Source organism: Lacerta agilis, chromosome 10 (genome assembly GCF_009819535.1).
Source record: "Lacerta agilis isolate rLacAgi1 chromosome 10, rLacAgi1.pri, whole genome shotgun sequence".
Lineage (NCBI taxonomy): Eukaryota > Metazoa > Chordata > Lepidosauria > Squamata > Lacertidae > Lacerta > Lacerta agilis.
The window spans coordinates 7,807,772-7,831,083 of NC_046321.1; the positions used below are offsets into that span (position 1 = coordinate 7,807,772).

Consider the following 23,312-nt stretch of genomic DNA (forward strand, 5'->3'; position numbering starts at 1 on the left):
TAATAATAATAATAATAATAATAATAATAATAATAATAATAATAATAATAGTGTTTCCTGCTTGGCAGGGGGTTGGACTGGATGGCCCTTGTGGTCTCTTCCAACTCTATGATTCTTTGATTCTATGAATAATATTCCACAAGCTGAGATGGAGAACTGAGCTTAAAGAACATGAGAAACAGAGAGAATGAAATTGACAGATTTGTACATTATTGGTTGGCAACGATGCAATACTGGTTCATGATGACATAGGAAACCCCCCTTATGCTGAGTGGAGACCCTGGGTCAATCTAGGTCAATCTTTTCCCCAGGATTTTGGACAGGGCTCTCGGCCATACCTGGAGGTGCCAGGGATCAATACCTTCTGCATATAAAACAGGTTCTCTGCCACAGAGCAATGGCGATTGGGTCTTTCTGAAGCTGGGGAGCTGACGTTGAGGTTGGAAGCTCAACGCAGCGTTAAAAAGACTTGCCCTTTATAATTGTCTGCCCCGGATGAAGAGGAACAAATACCCCTCTCTTTCTGCGCTGGGGCCTGGGGGAAAGAGGTGGGAGGAGACTGACCGGAACCCACGGATTCCGTAATCCAGAGACCTCTTGGCAAGGCAACAAAACCAGAAAGTTGCATTCTCAAATTCTCTTCAATAAGAAGCAAAGGGTTTGGAAAATAAGAGGCACTTCGCATGCCTGCAAAAATCTAAAGGATATATAATACAAGCGCAATCGGCGATGAAAGTATCTGGTTTAAGGAGGCTGGCTTTTTTTGCATATTTGACAGAGCAGAATTATTTTTAAAGGTGATTGGACCGGAGCTATAAAAACATGCTAGTAAAAAAAACAGGAAGCTGCTGTCTGCACCCCATCTTGTTCTATCGAATGACAAATCGTACGGTGGTTTTTTTTTTTTTTTTTTTTAATGTAGAGCATTTATGGGAAATCTTTTCATCTGCTGTTAAAATTGGCAGAGCAGTAGGAAGCCATCAGCCGGGGAGGGGCGTAGAAAGATTTGGCACGTAGTGTCACTATGTCAGCTCATTACAAATTAATTTCTTGCTATCATTTATGACCTGCTTTCCCAAACTGAGGCAGTCATTATTTTGCAACGAAGCGTTTTGGGATCATATAAGTTGAGTGCATTGCAGCTGTTTTCTCGACCAAAATTCAGTTTTACCTCTCTACCCTCGGTATTTGTGCTGACATTACAGTTGGGGACCATAATAGACTCTTAGTTTACAGTGCAGCAGCATAGTGTTTGTGTTTGTGTGTGTGTGCGCGCACACACACACACACACACACACAAGTGCCCACATCAGGGGTGGGGCACAAACGGAGCCCACCTCGCCTGCCCAGCCCTCATCAAGGTGACACCAGCCCCGATCGGCACAGCTGTCTCGCCCTCCTCGTTCCATCTTCCCCAGATCCAAGCCTTGCAATTCCGCTTGGGGACAACGGTGGGGGGATGCAACAACCACATGCTGCGCCCCTTGAGCATTGATTCCACCAATGCCAGAAGAGGAGCGCCAGGCTGTGCTGTGCCCCGGGGCCACAGCCCCTACGCTATGCCCCTGTGTGGTGTAGTGGTTAAGAGCGGTAGACTTGTAATCTGGTGAACCAGGTTCGCGTCTCCGCTCCTCCACCTGCAGCTGCTGGGTGACCTTGGGCTGGTCACACTTCTCTGAAGTCTCTCAGCCCCACTCACCTCACAGAGGAAAAGGAGAATGTTAGCTGCTTTGAGACTCCTTTGGGTAGTGATAAAGCGGGATATCAAATCCAAACTCTTCTTCTTCTTCTTCTTCTTCTCTGATGATGTCAGAGCCCTGTGGCAGGAGAGCTTTCAGTTTAAATGCTTAGAAGAAACACAGGATGGCTTTGTTTCTGATCAATCACTCTTAACTTTTGCCTTTGTAAATGAGTTCCTTGAAGTCCTGCCAGGGAACCATGAATGGATTTGCCCCACCCACCAAAATGCTGCCTTTTGTTTCATGTTTCTGGGTGTTGCTTGTTCTTTTCTTGTGTTTTTTTTGTACTGACATGGAATCTTCCTTACATTTCAGTGGGGACCCAAAACTGAACAACAGCAACAACAAAATATACCCTATCTTCTGCTAAGAATTTCAGGTTTCCTGCCCTGGAGGTGCAGAACCTAATGTCTGTCCCTCTGTTCTTCAAGTACAGTCGTACCTCAGAAGTTGAACGGAATCTGTTCCGTAAGTCCGTCCGACTTCCAAAACGTTCGGAAACCAAAGCGCGGTTTCTGATTGGCTGCAGGAAGCTCCTGCAGCCAATCGGAAACCGCAGAAGCCCCGTTGGATGTTCAGGTTCCAAATAACGTTCGCAAACTGGAACACTCACTTCCGGGTTTGCGGCGTTCGGGAGCCAAAACGTTCAAGAACTAAGCTGTTTGAAAAGCAAGGTACGTCTGTATGAATAGTCCCCCCCCTGTTTTTCCTCTCTTTTTAAGGCTGTTATGTTCTGGGTGGTGGACAGCTTGATCATGAAGAAGCACAAGCAGAATGAAACCTTTGAAATCAGTGGAGTGATGGAAATCTCACGAGCTTTGCAGGATGAAGATATCCAGGTGAGAACAGAAGACCCATCAAATTGCTCGTCCCTTAATGCTGTTACCTTTTTTATTATCATTTTTATTCCACCTTTCCCCCAGAGCTGGGAGTCTAGATGTCTTACAAAAACTGACACAACGCTGCTTTAAATGCAGACGTCGCCTGAGATGTCTTTTGAATAACTTGTCGTGCACAATGCGGAGATTCTGGCCTCTGGGATAGCGGCCATCCTGCTTGCAGAAGTCCCTGTGAGGATTTCCCCAACATTTTTAAACTCATCACAGTGTTAAAGGGCCCCCTCTTGCTCTTTTTTCTTTTCTTTTAAGAAGAAACTGAAAGGAAAAGAATTTCAGGAAGTCCAGCTGATTTTGTGTGCAGCAAGCACAAGGTTCTAAAAACGGGCACCGCACTGAGAGCCAGTGTGGTGTAGTGGTTAAGAGTGGTGGACTCATAATCTGGGGAACTGGGTTCGCGTCTCTGCTCCTCCACATGCAGCTGCTGGGTGACCTTGGACTCGTCACACTTCCCTGAAGTCTCTCAGCCCCACTCACCTCACAGAGTGTTTGTTGTGGTGGAAGAAGGGAAAGGAGAATGTTAGTCGCTTTGAGACTCCTTCGGGTAGTGATAAAGCGGGATATCAAATCCAAACTCTTCTTCTATCCAGCACAAGCCGAGGATCCTTTAAAATCCTAGTAAAACCTCCAGATATTTTGCAGTACAACTCCAGGTCCCTGCACCTCTTCCTGTTCCAAATCTTCAGCAGGGCATCTGGTTGGCAAAGGATGAAATAGAAGTTCCTGTGTATTTCTCAATTTTCCGCCATAAAATGAGCAGCAGTGACTCCCTGAATTGGTGCAAGGAAGAAATAGCCATCTTAAGAAAAGTGTGTTTGTGTGTGTGTGTGTGGGGGGGAATCCCACCCCACATTGGAACACTAAGTGCAGGCAAGTCGAAATCTTCCTGTTGTTCCCAAAAGCAGGCAAGGAAGCTCTTCCTCTCGGCTCAGTGTCCTCCATGACCTTCGTTGCAAGTTCAAAGGAAAAGATCCATAATATTTTCCCGCCAGGTCTTTGTTCTTAGGCCCCTGGGGAGGTTGTGTTTGTAGCATCCCATGTCTCTGTTTGCAGATGCATTATGGTCAAAGGGCATAACGAGGGTAGCTGATAGTTGTCTGTGTCATTTACCCTCGCTCCTGTCAGTTTCCAGGGACTGCGTGTGTTTGTGTTGAAAATTCAGTTCTTCAGCAATGTACAAATTCTAGCTGGAAGGAAGAGGAGGAGACCTCCTAGTTCCAGTAGACAGTAGTTGGCTGTCTGCCTCTGTCTACTGTATAGAGAGACCTTCACTCTGTCCAGGGCAGTTTGCAACAAATAAAAACTGAGCCTTAAAAGCAGTTTAAAACAAACGTCAGTCGCAGGAATTTAAAATGTTGTTGTTGTTGTTGTTCAGTTGTTCAGTCGTGTCCGACTCTTCGTGACCCCATGGACCAGAGCACGCCAGGCACACCTATCCTTCACTGCCTCCCGCAGTTTGGCCAAACTCATGTTAGTAGCTTCGAGAACACTGTCCAACCATCTCATCCTCTGTCGCCCCCTTCTCCTTGTGCCCTCCATCTTTCCCAACATCAGGGTCTTTTCTAGGGAGTCTTCTCTTCTCATGAGGTGGCCAAAGTACTGGAGCCTCAACTTCAGGATCTGTCCTTCTAGTGAGCACTCAGGGCCGATTTCCTTGAGAATGGATAGGTTTGATCTTCTTGCAGTCCATGGGACTCTCAAGAGTCTCCTCCAGCACCATAATTCAAAAGCATCAATTCTTCGGCGATCAGCCTTCTTTATGGTCCAGCTCTCACTTCTGTACATTACTACTGGGAAAACCATAGCTTTAACTATACGGACCTTTGTCGGCAAGGTGATGTCTTTGCTTTTTAAGATGCTGTCTAGGTTTGTCATTGCTTTTCTCCCAAGAAGCAGGCGTCTTCTAATTTCATGACTGCTGTCACCATCTGCAGTCATCATGGAACCCAAGAAAGTGAAATCTCTCACTGCCTCCATTTCAATTTAAGATATAGCAGCATGCAAGTGGACCCTCTGGAACTTGAAGGATTGTTTGAGGTTGATCTTAATCGTAGTTCTTCTTTGCTCACTCAGCTGAAAATACTTGGAACAGGTTTCCCTTCAGTTTCTGCTCCTGCTCCTCAAAGAGATGTAGAGACTTTTTTTTTTAACCTGGACTCCTGGGTTCACTTGTGGTCAAGTACCTCAGTCGCTTTATCTGCGTTGATCGGGTCTGGCTACAAGCAGGCGCCAAGAGCTATCCATCCCACTTGGATTTCAGGTCCTATCTTTGAAATAAAGCTCTCCATTTTTCGCAGTGCAGAGTGCGGCAGAGGGGGCAAGAATGCAGTTCCTGGAAGGCTTGAATCAGAGGCAGACCAAATATTCATGCCGTCCTGCCTGTGCTCCGTAATTCCTACTATTAAAAAAGGGAATCGAGAGAAGCATCTCCTTTGCTTTTCTTCGCAAGGAAATAAATGCCAGGGTTGCTGCCCATTCTGGAAGGAGAAATGTACAAAACCTGCCTAGAAATTGTACTTTTAGAAACTTGAGTATGTAATAAAAATAAGTTACAGGTAGGTAGCCGTGTTGGTCTGCCATAGTCAAAACAAAATACCGGTGCTTTTAATCTGAAATATACTAGCCACTTAGTTATCATGGTTTAAGGAATGCATGCTAAAGTGTTATCTACCTCAGACTTTCACAGTGATGCTTAAAATCAAAACAAATTTTGGAGTGGGATCATTGAAGGACCCTTAAGTCTTAGTCAAAACAAAATAAAATAAAAAATTCCTTCCAGTAGCACCTTAGAGACCAGCTAAGTTTGTTCTTGGTATGAGCTTTCGTGTGCATGCACACTTCTTCAGATACACTGAAACAGAAGCCACCAGACCCTTAAATATAGTTTTCCACACCTATCAGCTGATCACCCATTCCCACCACCCTTCTGAGTAATACCCCTCCCCACTCCCTCACTATATTTAAGGGTCTGGTGACTTCCGTTTCAGTGTATCTGAATAAGTGTGCATGCACACGAAAGCTCATACCAAGAACAAACTTAGTTGGTGTCTAAGGTGCTACTGGAAGGAATTTTTTATTTTATTTTGTTTTTTTAATAATAATAATAATAATAATAATAATAATAATAATAATAATAATAAATTGGGTGGGTTTTTTGCATCCATCTCTCTCAAGAGACAATGGAGTGTGTCTCCACAGGTGAAGACAAACCACTGTGTTAGCAGCCCTGAGGTGACCTTCCCGGGACACCAAGGGTCATCTAAGTCCTACCCCCTGCAGTGCCAGAATCTCAACACTCACTCCTCCACCCAGTTCGAAACCACCCTAAACCCTGCTTAGCTTTGCAAATGTGCAGGCACTTTTATTGCTGCACCACTAGGAGGACAGGAGTGTTATATTGCTTTAAACAGTCACGTCTTTCCCCCAGCGGATCCTGGGAGCTGTAGCTTGATAAGGGTGCCAATCTCCCCTCACAGTGCTCTATTTCCCAGAATTCCTTGGGAAAGGGGGACTGACTGACTGGCTAAACAAGACTTAGGGCAGGCAGAAGGGGGAAGCAGTTATTCACACAGCATATAGTTAAACAGTGGAACTCGTTCCCAAGAGATGCCCACCAACTTGGACAGCTTTAAAGAGGATTAGGCAAATTCATGGCTACTTTCTGTATTCACTGTCGGCTCTGAATGCCAATTGCTGGAAATTGCAAGCCGGGAGCAAACTGTTAAGCTGAGGTCCTGCTTCCCTTCTTCCCCTTAGAGTGTCTGCTTGGCCACTGTGAGAAATGGGTAGGTCACTGGCCTGATCCTGCAAGGCTTTTCGCTGTGTTTGGATTTCCTCTTTAGCTTTCTGGACCGACGGCCTCGGTCCTGTATACCTGAAGGAGCGTCTCCACCCCCATCATTCAGCCCAGACACTGAGATCCAGCGCTGAGGGCCTTCTGTCGGTTCCCTCACTGCGAGAAGCAAAGCTACAGGGAACCAGGCAGAGGGCTTCTCGGTAGTGGCGCCCGCCCTGTGGAACGCCATCCCATCAGAGGTCAAGGGAATAAACAACTACCTGACATTCAGAAAATACCTGAAGGCAGCCCTGTTTAGGGAAGTTTTAAATCTGTGATATTTTAAATGTATTTTAATATTTGATGGAAGCCGCCCAGAGTGGCTGGGGAGACCAAGCCAGATGGGCAGGGTACAAATAAAAAATTATTATTATTATTATTATTATTATTATTATTATTATTATTATTATTATTTATTATTATTATTATCATCATAGGGGCTGCCTCCTGCCCACCCCCATCCCCGGCCTTCCTGTCGATTGCAGCCTTAACAGTAACTAAAACACGGGCAGATCCTATTGTTCCATTTTTCTACAAATGAACGTGCAACTTTGGGAGGTAGACAAGAAAGGAACAAACCGTCATTTGTGCTGGAGCCATGAAGAGCTGTTGGTACATTAACTACCCTGTTTTTTCCCAGGGGTGAGCTTTCAAGGCACTCTGCCGAATGTTTGTGTTACGTTCTCTAAACAGTCCTGTGCACCTTGCGAGTAACCCCCGTTGAACTCAATGGGACTTGCTTCTGAGTAGACGTGTATAGGATTGTACAGTGGTTAAATAAATTGGGGGCAATGCAGGGCATGCCATCAGCTGAATCTTTCTGCAACAGCATCAGAATTAAAAAACAATCCATCAGTTTTTGATGGCCATGGGTGGGTCAATGTGGTGATCAAATTTGTTTGGCATGTGTTTTAATTTCTTTTAAGCTAAGCAACTAGCATGAGTTTGGCCAAACTGCGGGAGGCAGTGAAAGATAGGCGTGTCTGGCGTGCTCTGGTCCATGGGGTCATGAAGAGTCGGACACAACTGAACAGCAAACAACTGTTATCTTTTAAATACCTGTTTTTAACAGTCTCTTATTGGTGATTTTAATGGGATTTTTTTCTTTGTTAGCTGCTTAAAGGTTTTATTATAACAAAAGGTAAATAGTTAAATAAAAAAAAATTAAATTTAATTTTTTTTTAGTTTTTAATCTGATCTGTGTAGGGTTTACTCCTTAGCCTTGTCTTCTCCCAAGGATGTTCCACAGGGCAGCGAGCATGGATTGTTCCTCAGGTTTTACTCCGGAAGCCTTTCTCACAAATGAGTGCGGCTGCAACAGTTTAAGATCAGAGTCTTCCTTCTCCTAGATGGGCTACGTTACACAGACATTAAAAATATGAAGCATTAATTAAGATACACAACGAAACAACCCCATTGAAACATTTAAATACAAACTTCCCTGATTTAAAACATGCAATACACAGTGACCCGCTATGATTTAAAAAAGCAGCACTACAGGTGAAACTCGAAAAATTAGAATATCGTGGAAAGGTTCATTTCTTTCAGTAATTCAACTTAAAAGGTGAAACTAATATATGAGATAGACTCATGACATGCAAAGCGAGATATGCCAAACCTTTATTGGTTATAATTGTGATGATTATGTCGTACAGCTGATGAGAACCCCAAATTAACAATCTCGACTTTGGGGTTCTCATCAGTTGTACGCCATAATCATCACAATTATAACAAGCAAAGGCTTGACATATCTTACGTTGCATGTCATGAGTCTATCTCGTATATTAAACTCCAGTAGCTAATGAAAACAGTTGCTTACATAAATGGACTTCTCCACGATATTCTAATTTTTTGAGTTTCACCTGTATATAGATGAAATAAGAATTAAGTTGGCATGTTGCTTTTCTGCCTTGGTTTTGCAGGTGCTGCTGTGTCCAGCTGTGGATTTTGACCATTCTGCAAGTGACCAGGAACAGTCAGGATCTTTCCTCCTAGTGAATCCGACGAAAAGACCATTGGACCACCCGGTTTCGGTTTAAATGGGAATTGTGAGCTGAGCCGAAAGGAGGGAAAAGCGGCAACTGAGAGAACCGCAATAAGGATGCTTCATGAATGATGCGCCCATCTTTGGTTTTCTGGGGATCACAAGGTGGCGCCATCCCATTGCATCCAAATGTGATAGTGTGCATGGGATTCTCCATCATTCCTGGCCTTTTCTCAGGAGTACAGTGGTACCTCGAATTACGAATTACTCGACATACGAATTTTTCGACTTATGAATGAAAAAAAGTGCCCGCACGCCTACGAATTTTTGACATCCGAAGGACATCCGTTGGTGGTTTTACTCGACTTACGAATTTTAGATGCAGTTTACTCGACTTACGAATTTTTCCGAATTTTTCGCTTCCAATGCATTCCTATGGGGAAATCGCTTTTTTCGACTTATGAATTTTTCGACCTACGAATGTGCATTCGGAACGGATTAAATTCGTAAGTTGAGGTACCACTGTATGGTGTTGGGTATTTGATCAACAGAAGATTACAATGTTGGCTGCATCTTGTTCGCCTGAGCTCTGCTCATGTAAATGAGACAGAGTCGGGTTGACTTGGATATTCTGGCTGTCCAGCTGGCAGCGGATTTCGTTTGGGTCCGAATTGTAACACTGCATCCTTTCCCCCCCCCAAAAAAGAATCAAGATTGTTTGTCTGGAGCAGACTCTTCTAGCACGCAAACTACACAGATCACTCGTAAATCTGCGCACAGAACACTCGTTAAAAAAAAAAAAAAACAGGTTGCAAAACTCTATTTTGAAAACAGAAAGCCTGGGGATTAACCTCAACTCAACTGGTGTGTGTGTGTTTTTTACGCTTTTATTACAAGAAGTGAAATAAATATCTGATATTTAAACTTTCCTCGTATTTGGAAGCCACGCTTGTCATTTGAATAGTCTCTCGAGAGGAGTCTATTCTGAGTGTTTGGTTGCCGGTTATCCAAAGCTTGGATTGTTTCTGTTTCTGAGTGGAAACTGTTCCATAACCGGTAAACCTCAGGAGGAGTTTTTTCATCATGTTGGGTTCTGTATGCAAAATCCGCCCATTCCCAATGGCAGGACGGCTTCAGAATCTCGGTAATAGAGGGCAACGTCATCTAGCTTTTCATGTCAGGGGCTGGCAGGATGCTGATAAGTGGATACTGGAGGAAGAAGGAATGGGGTCTGACTTGGGAGAGGGGGCCAGTGATTTGTGGGGAGCTGTACCGGCCAGGAGGCAAGAGTCGGAAGCAGGGGAAGCTTCAGAGCTGGAGGGTGGAGCACAGGATGGGTTGGAAGAATTGGAGAGAGGGGCAGGCAGGGCCAGAATTAGGTTTGATGAGGCCCTAAGCTACTGAAGGTAATGGGGCCCTTTATATGTCCAGCTGTCCTTTGTCAACAACAAATTGTCGCTGTTTTGTGTGTGTTGAATATATGCTATATGGTAATTTATGGACCTAATAGGTATCTAAAGCCATTTGCACATGCAGAATTTAGGCAGCCTATATATAGAAAGGAGCAAAGCAGTGATATTTTACGAGCAGGCTAGCAGACAGGGCCCATTACTTACATCATAGGAGCCTACACAACACAAAACAATGTTGCTGTATGTAGGTTTTGTTTTATTTGTTTTTTATCTTATATTTTGGAAATGTACATCCAGGGTTTTTTCCTTTAAATTTTTTTGGGGGGGCCCAAGAGAGTGGGGCCCTAAACTATAGCTTGTTTAGCTTATACGTAAATCCAGCACTGGAGGTTGGTCAGACAAGTGAAGGACTACTAGGGGCTTGGCCCAACCTCTCCTGCACCACTGTCTCCCAGGACCAGGAGGGAACTGAAAAGGGAGGAGCAGAGGAAGTTTGCATGCAGGCGCAGTCTCTGGTTACGTGTGTGCAGCCTGTCAGGGGAAGGTACATGAACGAGTGGAGGGGGAGTGGCCCCCTGCTGCTGCAACTGCGGACCTGGAATAGCTGCCTAGACACTAGATAGGTGTACGTAGGTCTCTACACTATCTTTGACAAGGAAGAGTTAACATATCTTCCACGTGCATTCCTTTGGCTACAGAGCACCCTTGACAGTACCTAAGGAGTGGTGAAAATGTTAAGTTCTGTATCTTAAGGTGGGGAGAAAACATTGCAGTCATAAAACGGTACATGCTAAACAAAACTGCATGCACTCGTATAATTTTTTTTTTTTTTTTTTTTGCAAAATTCAAGTTCTTAATGCAATGCTTTTGTGCATGCAGGAGTTCTGTTGCCGGGTCTGCCTGGTACAGGATGGGGGAACTTACAGCCCTCCAGATGTTGTTGGATTCCAGCTCCCATCAGCCCCAGCTACCATGGCCAGTAGTCAGGGATGATGGGAGTTGTAGTCCAACAACATCCAGAGAGCCACAGGTTCCCTGCCTCTGGTATGTCAGATTCTCTTCCGGCAGGGATAGGGAACTTGGGGCTCTCCAGACTACAACTCCCATCATCCCAGACTGCTTGCCATGGGAGTTGGAGCCCAGCAGCAATTGAAGGGTGGCAGATTCCCCATCTCTGATGAGGAAGGAGGGGCCCTGTCACTAGGCAGGATTGGACAGCTTGCCTCAGGTGGCAGAATTTAGGGTGCCTGACTTTTATTTTATTTTACAGCTTGACGGAGCACGGGAGAGGCATCACTTAGGTTTTCTGCCCTGGGCCCCAGAAATTCTACGAAGGCATCTGCAACGGAATAGCACTTGACCGCCACACCCCTTGCTATTTATAAATTGTGCTTCCCTTTGCAGAAATGTTGTGCTTGTGCAAGCTAGTGTGACTTTTAGCAAGCCTAAATCATGTCTCCAAGGAAGGGAGAAGTATTTCAGCATTGGGCATCTGGCAGAAAGATGCCTAAATGATAAATATTTCTCTCTAATTTGCTCGCTGTATTCAGGCCAGTGAGTACAATTAAAACGTTAGCGGATCATCTAGGTGTGTCTCCATCCTTTCACGGCAAGGAGCCAATTTTGGCCCGGCAGCAGAGTTACTTCCAAATCCTTAAATGCACCTCATTGCTCATTCTCTGATTATTCTGTTGGGGTTGGATTGCTGGTTCGTTTTGCAGCAAGAAGGTTTCTCGAGCAGGAGGCTTCTGGAGATAGATCAGTGCCTGGAAGGAGAACTGAATCCCATATTCTTTGGGTTGTACCCAGCAGAGTAGACCTACTCAAATTAATGGACCCAAGTTACTGTTCAGGGGGTTTACTCTGAATAGAACTAGCCTTGGATACAACCCTTGGTGTGTGGATCCTTGTGTAGTTAAAAAACAACAACTCCATCTCCAGTGTCCTAGAAGCCACCCAACCAGCATGCAAGGGGAGCTTTTCAGCCGCTGTATGCAGCAAAGCTAAGCATATAGGAACGCTGAAAAGACAAGGAACTTCAGTTTCATGAGAATGGGGTGCAAGTTCTGTTACCTTCCATGGAACTTCATGGAAAACACAACTTAGCAGTAAGTCGTTCTGCAGGAAGATATTGGAGTGGTCCAATATCTTCTGCCGATATCCTTGCACGGAAAAGAGTAGTAGATCTATTTAACAGGCAGCACATGGAGATCTGCACTGGTCATTCCTAATTGTTAAAAAGGTAAAGGGACCCCTGACCATTAGGTCCACTCGTGTCCGACTCTGGGGTTGCGGCGCTCATCTCGTGTTACTGGCCGAGGGAGCCGGTGTACAGCTTCCGGGTCATGTGGCCAGCATGACCAAGCCGCTTCTGGCGAACCAGAGCAGCGCACGGAAACGCCGTTTACCTTACCTATTTATCCACTTGCACTTTGACGTGCTTTCAAACTGCTGCATAATTATAAGATTATTGTATATAACAGAAAGGGCATGATCATGAAGGAACTTTGCACATCTGCATTTGCCTCTTCGCTACTGGTTTCAAGGGCCAGTTGGGGGGCTGTACCCTAGCCCTGGGGCTCCCTCCCCCTAATGTAAAATTTCCCATTGAGAGGAATCCTTGAATTGAAACCTGGAAATGATTAAAATCTAGGCAGAGTTCAGTGGGAGTGAGATTGCTTTCTTGAATTCCAGGCTTGCTTGGGCCTGTTAGCTTCGAAGAAACTCTCAGCATTGCTGTTGCTGGCTTCTCTTTTCTCTTTTTTTAAAATTGAAAATCCTTCCAAAACAGCAGGGACAAATAGGATATTTGTAAAAAGCAGAGACACCACCTTGCCGACAAGCTATGGTTTTCCCAGTAGTGATGTGCGGAAGTGAGAGCTGGACCATCAAGAAGGCTGATCGCCGAAGAATTGATGCTTTTGAATTATGGTGCTGGAGGAGACTCTTGAGAGTCCCAAGGACTGCAAAAAGATCAAACTTATCCATTCTTAAAGAAATCAGCCCTGAGTGCTCACTGGAAGGACAGATCCTGAAGTTGAGGCTCCAGTACTTTGGCCACCTCATGAGAAGAGAATCCTCCCTGGAAAAGACCCTGATGTTGGGAAAGATTGATGGCACAAGGAGAAGGGGACGACAGAGGATGAGATGGTTGGACAGTGTTTTCAAAGCTACCAACATGAGTCTGACTAAACTGCGGGAGGCAGTGGATGATAGGGGTGCCTGGCGTGCTCTGGTCCATGGGGTCACAAAGAGTTGGAAACGACTAAACAACTAAACAACAACTATCTGAAGAAGTGTGCATGCACACGAAAGCTCATACCAAGAACAAACTTAGTTGGTCTCTAAGGTGCTACTGGAAGGATTTTTTGTTTGTTTGTTTTAACTATGGCAGACCAACACGGCTACCTACCTGTACCTGGAACAACAACAAAAGTTAGGACTTGCAAGAGGGAACTATTTACATCAGGTGCAGGCGGTGAGATTTGATGGGTCGCGAGGCGAGGAAGGTCGTGCGTATTTTGTGACTTCTGTACCAGCATAGGAAAAGTCATTGGAGAAAGCAAACCTACTTCATCTTCCATGCTGTGAATAAATTAAAAATTATGCCCGCTGTGCTAATGAAGCATGCACCAAGCAGGTACGTTAGCTGCCAGAGCTTGGCATTTATGGTATATTTTATGATATGCCCCTCAACACTGAAGAGAAGGCACTCAGAACAAGAATGCATCCTGCAAACAGAGTAGGCCCATTCCTAACCTTCTCCCCACTTCTTTAATAGCACTGCTTATCCGAGTTTTGTGCTTCTTCTGTTGACTCCTAGGAAGGAACAAACACATTCTTTCCCCAGCCTACTCCTGTCATCCTTCGTATTTTGGCCCAGTTTCCAGCTTTTTCTCCCCAGGGGCCTGGCACAGGGAAGAAAACAAGCCCTCGCATCTGTAAAAACATGTTCACAGCCCCAGGGAAGGTCAACAGCACTGAAGCGCCTCGTGCCAAAAAAGGTTGGTGCGACTTGGAAGCTCTGGGATAGCTCAGTTGGTAAAGCATGAGACTCTCAATCTCAGGGTCGGGGGTTCGAGACCCATGTTAGGCAAAGGATCCTAGTGGTCCCTTCCGACTCTACAATTCTGTGACCTAGACTTCCTTTGGGTTCGAGACACCACTGTGGAGGGAAGCACAGCGCAATACAGTGGGACCTTGGTTTTCGAATGGCTTAGTAGTCAAACAACTTGGAACCCAAACACTGCAAACCTGGAAGTAATTGTTCCGGTTTGCGATCTTTTTTCGGAAGCCGAACGTGCTCCATTTTGAGTGTCACGCTGAGGTCTGTCTGTTTTTGCTATTTATTTTGTATTTTTGTTTTGGCACCTCTTGTTTTGTTTTTGTGACTTGTGTGGAACCCAGTTCAGCTACTGATTGATTGTGTGACTGCAGTACATTGTTTCTTGCTTTCATTTCATGGATCAATGGCCTCGTTAGATAGTGAAATTCCTGTTAAATTGCTGTTTTAGGGGTTGTTTTTAAAAGTCTGGAACGGATCAATCCTTTTTACATTGCTTTCTATGGGAAAGCGCGCCTTGGTTTTGGAACGCTTTGGTTTTGGAACAGATTAAGTTTGAGAAACCAAGGTACCACTGTAGTAGGATGCTTAATACCTTTGCCCTACTAAATTAGGTCCTAAGAATCTATGATCTCTTACGGAGCAATACAGTTCCCCCAATTTGGGGTTTCTAGGGATGGTCTTTTCTCAAGACAGCAGAGGATATATTGGTAACTGCTGAACCCTTTTCAGCCAACAGGGGCCTTTGACCATAGAGCCACAGACCCTAAACAAGGGAAGCTTCGTTCTACTAGGTCATTGGTTAGACTACAGTTCCCAGCATCCTTGACTATTGACCATGTTGGCCGGGACTGATGGGAGCTGGAGTCCAAAACCTCTGGAGGATACCAGCTGGCTCTGGTGGGAGACTGATATATTGGTTTGTGGAGCTTTGCTAACGTTGACTGGCAGCAGCTACTCAGGGCTGTTACCTGAGAGCCAGTGTGGTGTAGTGGTTAAGAGCAGTAGACTTGTAATCTGGGGAACCGGGTTCGCGTCTCCGCTCCTCCACATGCAGCTGCTGGGTGACCTTGGGCTAGTAACACTTCTCTGAAGTCTCTCAGCCTCACTCACCTCACAGAGTGTTTGTTGTGGGGGAGGAAGGGAAAGGAGAATGTTAGCCGCTTTGAGACTCCTTCGGGTAGTGATAAAGTGGGATATCAAATCCAAACTTTTCTTACCTGTGACTGTACTGGATGCTTTTTAACATGCTCTAAAGGAGTGCGCTAGACTCACTCCCGAGCTGGGTGGAAATATAAGCATACCCATTTATCCCAAGGTACCCTTTTTGTGGGTGCAAAGCATCGCCCAGCATATGCATTTAGAAACTTTGGGATGCTTTGTTTGGAGAGGCGCGCAATAAAATCCAAAGAATTGCACATTTCAGAGAGGAGTTGCTGATCAGTTCCCGAAAAGCTGTGAATTTGGTAAATATTAGAACGGGCCAAATTTTGCCCCATTCTACTCTGTCTGTGCCAGGAGGCAAGGCTCAGAAGCTTCAGAGGTGGAGGTTGGAGCACAGGATGGGTTGGAAGAAGAGGAGGGAGAGGCATGCCAGACCACCCTCTCCTGCACCACTGTCTCACAGAACCAGGAGGGAACTGAAAAGGGAGGAGCAGAGGGTGTTTCCCCGTCGGTGGAAGGTACATAAGCTGGTGGAGGGGAGTGGCCCCTTGTTGCTGCAACTGCTCCATAGAGCGGAGCCCTCGTGATACCTAGAGCTGTAGTAGTGTCTGTGTAATCTTTGACGATAAATACTTAACTATCTGCCCTGTGCATTCCTTTGTCTGGCAAGCACCCTCGACCCTCTCATTTCTCCTCTCGGTCTCCTCTTATCCAGGCTAAACTCCCTCAACCGTTCCTCATAAAACGTGGCTTCCAGACCCTTGATCGCCCTCCTCTGCACACATTCCAGCTTGTCAATATCTTTCTTAAATTGCAGTGCCGAGAACCGGACACGGTATTCCAGGTAGGGTCTGACCAAAGTGGAATAGAGTGGGACTGTTACCTTGATTGGGACACTCTACTACTGTTGCTCTGTCGCTGATTGGATCGTGGCCTTGCCCCCAAGTTAGGGTCCACCCAATTTTAATTTTTCCAGCAGAGGGGCTACCTACACTCAAGCTTATCTGAAAAATGAACTGGAAACTCTGGCCCCGAGTCTGAGCAGCTGCGATAACCCAATGAAGCAAAAAAACCAAACACTCTGCACATTGTCAGAGACACCCTTTCCTTTATTATTCACATGTTGCTGGGGTGAGTCTGTTTTCCCAAGGAGGATTGGAGGCTAAGTGCTGGTTTCAACTGGACCTGTGGATACACAGCATGCCAGATCTTCAGAGGTCTGCACACTGCACAATACAATCAAACAATAGATTGGAATGTCGGGATGCAGTCGGCTCAATGTTTTAGCCTGGGGCTGAGTTTCCTTTTTTAGCCTCAGTAAAATTGAATTAATATATTGACAGACATCACAAAGGGATTTGCAAGGATATTACACAAACACTTTCCTAAATCTAGTCTCCCACCTTTTAAAAAAACCCAACAAAAATCTTCCTCAATGATAAAAGAAATTGCACTGCAGAATTATCAAAGGAGAGAAAAATCCAGTGGGATTATCATGGGCAGGGGTAGTATTGATCTTACCATCATTTTGAGGTGGGTGATTTTTTTGGTGAGTGTACCATTGTTTCATTCTGCAAATCATCCCACCAGTGGTCTGCATTCTTCAGCCTCCCCAGCTGCCCACCCTTAAATGAAAGCCTAGGGCAGGCATCCCCAAACTTGGCCCTCCAAATGTTTTGGGACTACAATTCCCATCATCCCTGAACACCGGTCCTGTTAGCTAGGGATGATGGGAGTTGTAGTCCCAAAACATCTACAACTCCTCCCCTGGAGCATTCACAGATCAACAAGTTCAGGCAGCCAGGGAGGCTGCACAGCACTGGAGAAAGGGGTTTAATACGATAAATATTAATATAAATTCAAAGCACCACGTGGAAAAAAAATCCTGCCCTGAGGAACGAGGCAGGAAAATAGAAGCCTCTTTTCACAAGAAAGTTAGTAATTGGAGGGCAACAGATTTGGGAACCACGCTACCAAAAATGTTGTTTTGTTCTGAGACAAAGGAGGCACTAGAAAGGATTTTTCTGTTGCCTGCATCTGCATGATGGTGTAAATTGAGCTGTGCATGGGACTTGCGTTCTTATTCTTAACTAAAACATGGAAAGCTGCCTTATAGTAAGTCAGACCATTGGTCCATCTAGCTCAGTAGTGCTTACACGGACTGGCAGCAACCCTCCAGGGTTTCAGGCAGGGAGACATTCCCAGTCATATCCGGACATGGCCGGGGATTGGACTGGGAACCTTCTGCATGCAAACACAGGAAGATACTCTCCCCACCAGAGAGAAGCAGATTGATTGTGATAGGGATGATTAAATTGAAGCGAAGGGCATTTAAATCCCATTGATCTCAAGGGAGAAATTAACCTTGCCTGCTGAAATCAACGGGATCTATTAAAAGTGCCTTATTTGGGCTGGTTTGTGAGCTTTCAGACTCAATGAAAACGTAGCACCCCAACTGTGGAGTGCAAAAATATGCACTTTTAAAAACTGTTCATTCGAATGAAATAGCCCACATTCTGTAAGCTATTTCCTGTATTACGGGCACCGCGGACAATATTCGCAAACTTTTATTGTTCCTTAAAAAAAAAAGTCCACATTAAACCTTATTGGAGTCACTTGGGAAAATGTCCTTTAGTGAACCAGAGAGCAGGCAGCTGCCTCGCATAAACAGAATTCCTTTAAAAAGAAATCTTGATTTCTTTGGCTTTGCAAAGCGCTGTCAAAGTGCAGGAATCTCCTCGGGACCAAATGGCTTCCTCTGTGTCAAAAAGCAAGTGGGCTTCTTTTTCTCCTCAGAGTCGGTTTTCCACCAAGGAGCTAGTCCCTGTGTCAAAAGGGTGAGAAGCCAAGTAATCCTTATAGGCCCCATCGATCAGTTTCTCTGCGTTGTTCTTGGCAAACCAGCAGTCCACTTCCTGTTCGCCATTGTAGATCTTCCTCTGCTTCCATACGACAGCAATTGAGCGCCCTTTCAGCTCTAACGTGTTCCCAGCATTTATGTCCATGCTTTTCGTTAGGTTCCCACTGGACATTTGGTCTCTCTCTCTAAGAGGCTCTTGGGTAGTGAGCTTAATATCCTGGTGTAAGAACTGACCTGTGTAGGAGGAAAGGGAGAGCTTGTCAGAGGTATGAATACAGATAAGTCTTGCAGTCATCTTGCAAGCAATCATAGCAGGGCCTTCACTGTGGTGGCTCCTGCCATGTGACACGTTCTCCCCTTAGACCAGAGGGGGAGATTTATCAGCAATAAATCACACGGCTTCTGTGAAGTTAACTCTTTATTCAAGGAAACCAGGTCGACTCAGGGGGGCAGTCCTACTGAGCACAGCAGTTTGTCCCAGTAGATCTTGCACCTATGACACAGTTGGGACTGAAGGTTCCCACAGTTGTTGTTCTCCTCCCCCAGGTCCTTCCTAGGCAATCTGAGACTCCCCCAGCATGCCTGTCTCTCTTCCTCCCTTTTCATACCTCTTCTGGTCCAGGGAGACCAGGGGTGGAGGAGCTAGTCACAGCAGCAGGAGGAAACCCTTCGGCTTCTTCACAAATTTGACTCATCTCTGCCTCTTGCCCCCCCCCCTTGCGTCTGCCTCTAATTCTGGACTGCACTCTGCCACAGCCTCTTCCTGCTCACTAAGCCCTGTTAGCTCTTCTATTAAACCTATAGCATGATTAGTTTTTAGACGCACAAAGAGTCAAGGGTCTATCACCCAACCACCACGGACACAGGATTCTTTATAGCTGGGATATATTCCAAAAACATGAATGTGGTAGGATAATGAAATAAATAAATAAATAAATAAATAAATAAATAAATAAAGGCTGCTCTCTTGCCCCTTAAGTAGCTAAAACACTAGCCCTCTGCTGCACAGGTGTGGCTTGGTGGAACCCCAAGGATTGCAAGAATCCCAAAGATATTTGGGGCGGGGGAAATCCTAGAGAGACATACTTCCCATGGCTCAGTGGCCACCAAATGCTAACTTGGGGTGGGGGTGGGGTGGGACTGGGGAGAGAACAGGGGAGGAAATAGAAGGAGGAGCAATAACCCTGAACAGAAGCATTCTACGTTGCAACATTTTGTTGCAGGTCCCCATTTGCCTCATTTTTAAAAGGATAGGCATTGTACCAACTCATTCTTGCACAACTGGGATCTTCTGCTTCCCAGTTTGAAGTTCCCTGTCCCTAATTCCTGGAGCTGGGATAATTTAGGATCCATGGCCTTGCACCATACGTTCTCAGAGTGGTTCCCTCTTACCGATCAGCCCATGGGAGCTTGGAGAAAGGCCTTGGCTGTTGGAGATGTAGAAGCCCAGATGATCCTTTTGGTAGGGAGCGGGGTTCTTGTAGTGGTGGATCAGAACAACGAAACCGATGGTGCCCCTTATGGCCACGGTGACGTTGGAACTGGCCACAATGGATACCTCAAGGTTCCTGCTTGCTACCGTGGCGCTGCGGTCGCAAGGCAGGATGAGCCTCTTCCCATCATCGATGATGACCTTCGTGGGAGTGACCTCCAGGTAGGACCTTTCTGGTTTGTTGCTGAGAATGGTGATGCTTCTAAAATAGGTCCTTTGCTTCTTATGGCCTCTGCGAGGGGCAGGGGCGCCCACCAGCTGGCCATTCACGGTCACACCTTAAGGGGCAAGGAAGAACCAAAAGGAAATGGTGAGCTGAGAGGAACGTTCAGGAACGACAAGCTTTTTGTAGAGTCTGCTACATGAATTGGATTTCTGAGACACACCTTTTTTCTTTTTTTTAAGGATCATAAAATTGCAGAGTTGGAAGGGACCCAAATATAGTCTCTTCCAACCCCCTGCAATGCAGGAATCTCAACTAAAGAATCCATGGCAGATGGCCATCCAATCTCTGTTTGAAAACCTCCAGCGAAGGAGTGTCCACCATCTTTTGATGGAGTCTGTTTCACTATTGAAGAGTTCTTCCTAATATTTAAACTTCTTATGGACTTTCTGCATGGAAGGGAAAATGAACTTGTAATATCTGGATTTGAAGACTGACAGAATATTGGTTTATAGAAAACAGAATAGTTGGATCAAAAAATAATAATAATTCATTCCAGTAGCACCTTAGAGACCAACTAAGTTTGTTCTTGGTATGAGCTTTTGTGTGCATGCACACTTCTTCTACAAACTTAGTTGGTCTCCAAGATGCTACTGGAAGGAATTTTTAAATTTTTATTTTCTTTCGACTACGGCAGACCAACAAGGCTACCTACCTGTAACTAGAATAGTTGGATGTTAATGAATGAATACTATATTTAGCCGCAGGACAGAGAACCAAAAGTCTTTTTATTTCATTTTATTTCTCTATCTCCCCCCCCCCCCACTTTCCCTCTTTTCTTCGTTTTGCTTTCGCTCCTTTTTCGGTTAGATTGTTAAAAGCATTTCTTTTATTCTGGTATATTACAAAAAGATACTTGCATCGGGTATGGACTTTTGTATGTCTTTGGGCAAGTATCAATCAAAATGGATATTTGCAGAAAGTTCTTCCTAAAACAAAAGCACATACTTGGGTAAAGTGTGCATAAATGGAAAAAAATGCTTTGCAAAAATATGTGTAATATTGCTTAGGCGTGAATATTTTAAGAGAAACTTGTACTAAAATGCAGACGAATTTTCGCGAGGACTTAAAAATATAGTTGCAAACATGGAGAAATGAACATAAAGACTGGGGGATGGACAGAAATTGACAGCTTCACCCATCCTTATTCCAAAGGAGTTTGGGGTTGTCCTAATTTTAACTATCCAACTAACAAAGTACACTGAATTATGGAGTGAGTGGAACAAGGAAGAGGTCACAAGATCTCTCTTAAAGGTCTTGTTTGCCTCTTTTATGTAAAACTATGGTTGCCTTGTTCACTCTCATGGTCAACCCCCCCCCCCAAATGCCCTGGCTGGTCAAGAAGTTTGCTGCCATATAAATAATCCTCTTACAAATCACAGCTGCTTAGGAATTCCAGGCCAGATCAGAAGCTCAAGACTCCTAAAACTATTATGACGGAAACGTTTTAACTCGATAGCTCCCATCGACTTGATTTAATCTGCTTCTGGAGGCAAACTGTATCAAAGGAATTGTGTGGGGAGGGGACGGGACGACACAAGGGTCCAAATCCACACAGACATCCAATGTAGGTGGGGAGGCTTGCCCCCCCTTCCCTCCACTGTGGCCCTGATCCAGATAATTCCCTCTGCATTTTGGAGAAGGAAATTATAACCAGTCCAGTCATGGAACTCCACAAAACTCTGGTGTAACATGTTCCTTGGAGGCTCCTGGCATTTGACACATGGGTAGCAATTAGCATTCTTGGTTATTTTTATTTCCATTCCTTGCCCGTTGTTCAACACAAGGTCCCAGTGTGGGTTACAACAGTGGTTTTGAACCAGAGTGCCATGGCACCCTGGGGTGCCTTGAATGGTGGTCAGGGGTGCCGTGGGCAACACTGGCCTCTGTCTCTCTTCCCTTCCCTCCCTCCTCTGATGCCCTCTCGCGTCTCTGCCTACCAGCACAGCTGTTTGTTGCAGCAGCCCTGACTACAAGCTCCCCATGCGAATGGTGCCTCTGGGGCTGGCCAGGGGGTGCTTCCCAGGCCCCTGTGGGGCAGTGTGAGAAGGCACCTCTCTTTGGGCAGGGTGGCAACTCAGAGACCCAGGGCTCCCCCCCATCACTTCTAAACGAATGGAGGCACTGCTAAAGGAGAAGGAGAATGACTGCCTTTTTTTGCACGCTGTTAATCTATTGGGAAGCGGGTGGTGCTGTGGGTTAAACCACAGAGCCTAGGGCTTGCTGATCAGAAGGTCGGCGGTTCAAATCCCCACGACGGGGTGAGCTCCCGTTGCTCGGTCCCTGCTCCTTCCAACCTAGCAATTCGAAAGCACGTCAAAGTGCAAGTAGATAAATAGGTACCACTCCGGCGGGAAGGTAAACGGTGTTTCTGTGCACTGCTCTGGTTCGCCAGAAGTGGCTTAGTCATGCTGGCCACATGACCCGGAAGCTGTATGCCGGCTCCCTCGTGCCACTAAAGCAAGATGGGCACCGCAACCCCAGAGTCGTCCGCGACTGGACCTAATGGTCAGGGGTCCCTATACCTTTACCTTTAATCTAGCTCTGCTGACACACAAACTAAACATTTCTTTCTTCCTTACAACATACCAGAGTTCTTATGGTCGGAAACCAATCTGAGGATGTCTCCTGGTTCCCCGTCAATGTTGAAGCACACTGTTAGCTTGCTCAAGGGGAAGTCGACGACAAAATGAGGGTCCCCATCCGCTGGAAAGACAAGAATTGAATAACAATAATGCAGAGTCGCAGACTTTAAGGCTCCCACCCAAACCAGCACACACAGCACCAAACAAAAATGCTACCACCACCAGACCCCATTTGCGAAGAGACCTCTTGCTTCTTCCCTCCAGTACCACCATGAACATTTTGTAGCTTTGGGGGTAAGGTTTTGCTAAAAGGAAAAGCAAACTAGACTATAGGTAAGACTCCAAAGAAGACCATCCACAATGGACTACGGCTGAATGTAGGGGAACTTGAGATGCCTTCAAGACTACGATTTATTGGGGCAGATGTTTTTGTGGGTTTTATCTGATGCAGCTAGGAACGAGCCCCAAGCTCACTCTGTGTGCACAAACCACAGTCTCCCATGTTTTGGATGAAACAAAGAAAGAAACTATGGTTTGTCTTAATGCAATGACAAACCTAGACAGCATCTTAAAAAGCAAAGACATCACCTTGCCGACAAAGGTCCGTATAGTTAAAGCTATGGTTTTCCCAGTAGTAATGTACGGAAGTGAGAGCTGGACCATAAAGAAGGCTGATCGCTGAAGAATTGATGCTTTTGAATTATGGTGCTGGAGGAGACTCTTGAGAGTCCCATGGACTGCAAGAAGTTCAAACCTATCCATTCTGAAGGAAATCAGCCCTGAGCTGGAAGGACATATCCTGAAGCTGAGGCTCCAATACTTTGGCCACCTCATGAGAAGAGAAGACTCCCTGGAAAAGACCCTGATGTTGGGAAAGATGGAGGGCACAAGGAGAAGGGGACGACAGAGGATGAGATGGTTGGACAGTGTTCTCAAAGCTATCAACATGAGTCTGACCAAACTGCAGGAGGCAGTGGAAGACAGGAGTGCCTGGTGCGCTCTGGTCCATGGGGTCATGAAGAGTTGGACATGACTAAACGACTAAACAACAACAAAGTG

At 45.6% G+C, this 23,312-nt stretch overlaps 2 protein-coding genes across 2 annotated transcripts in view; one reads left to right on the forward strand and one right to left on the reverse strand.

Annotated features, from left to right (window-relative positions):
- Window positions 1-8,509, forward strand: part of LOC117054094 (store-operated calcium entry regulator STIMATE-like) — a 38,023-nt gene extending 29,514 nt beyond the window's left edge. The window contains exons 7-8 of the mRNA XM_033162553.1: window positions 2,462-2,578; window positions 8,393-8,509. Coding sequence (XP_033018444.1) covers window positions 2,462-2,578; window positions 8,393-8,509 — 234 coding nt within the window. The remainder of the gene's footprint in view (window positions 1-2,461; window positions 2,579-8,392) is intronic.
- Window positions 8,510-17,675: 9,166 nt separating this feature from the next.
- ITIH5 (inter-alpha-trypsin inhibitor heavy chain 5) overlaps window positions 17,676-23,312 on the reverse strand; it is a 48,057-nt gene continuing 42,420 nt past the window's right edge. The window contains exons 12-14 of the mRNA XM_033162806.1: window positions 22,258-22,374; window positions 19,346-19,723; window positions 17,676-18,187 (exon numbers count right to left, since the gene is read on the reverse strand). Coding sequence (XP_033018697.1) covers window positions 17,886-18,187; window positions 19,346-19,723; window positions 22,258-22,374 — 797 coding nt within the window. The 3' untranslated portion in view covers window positions 17,676-17,885. The remainder of the gene's footprint in view (window positions 18,188-19,345; window positions 19,724-22,257; window positions 22,375-23,312) is intronic.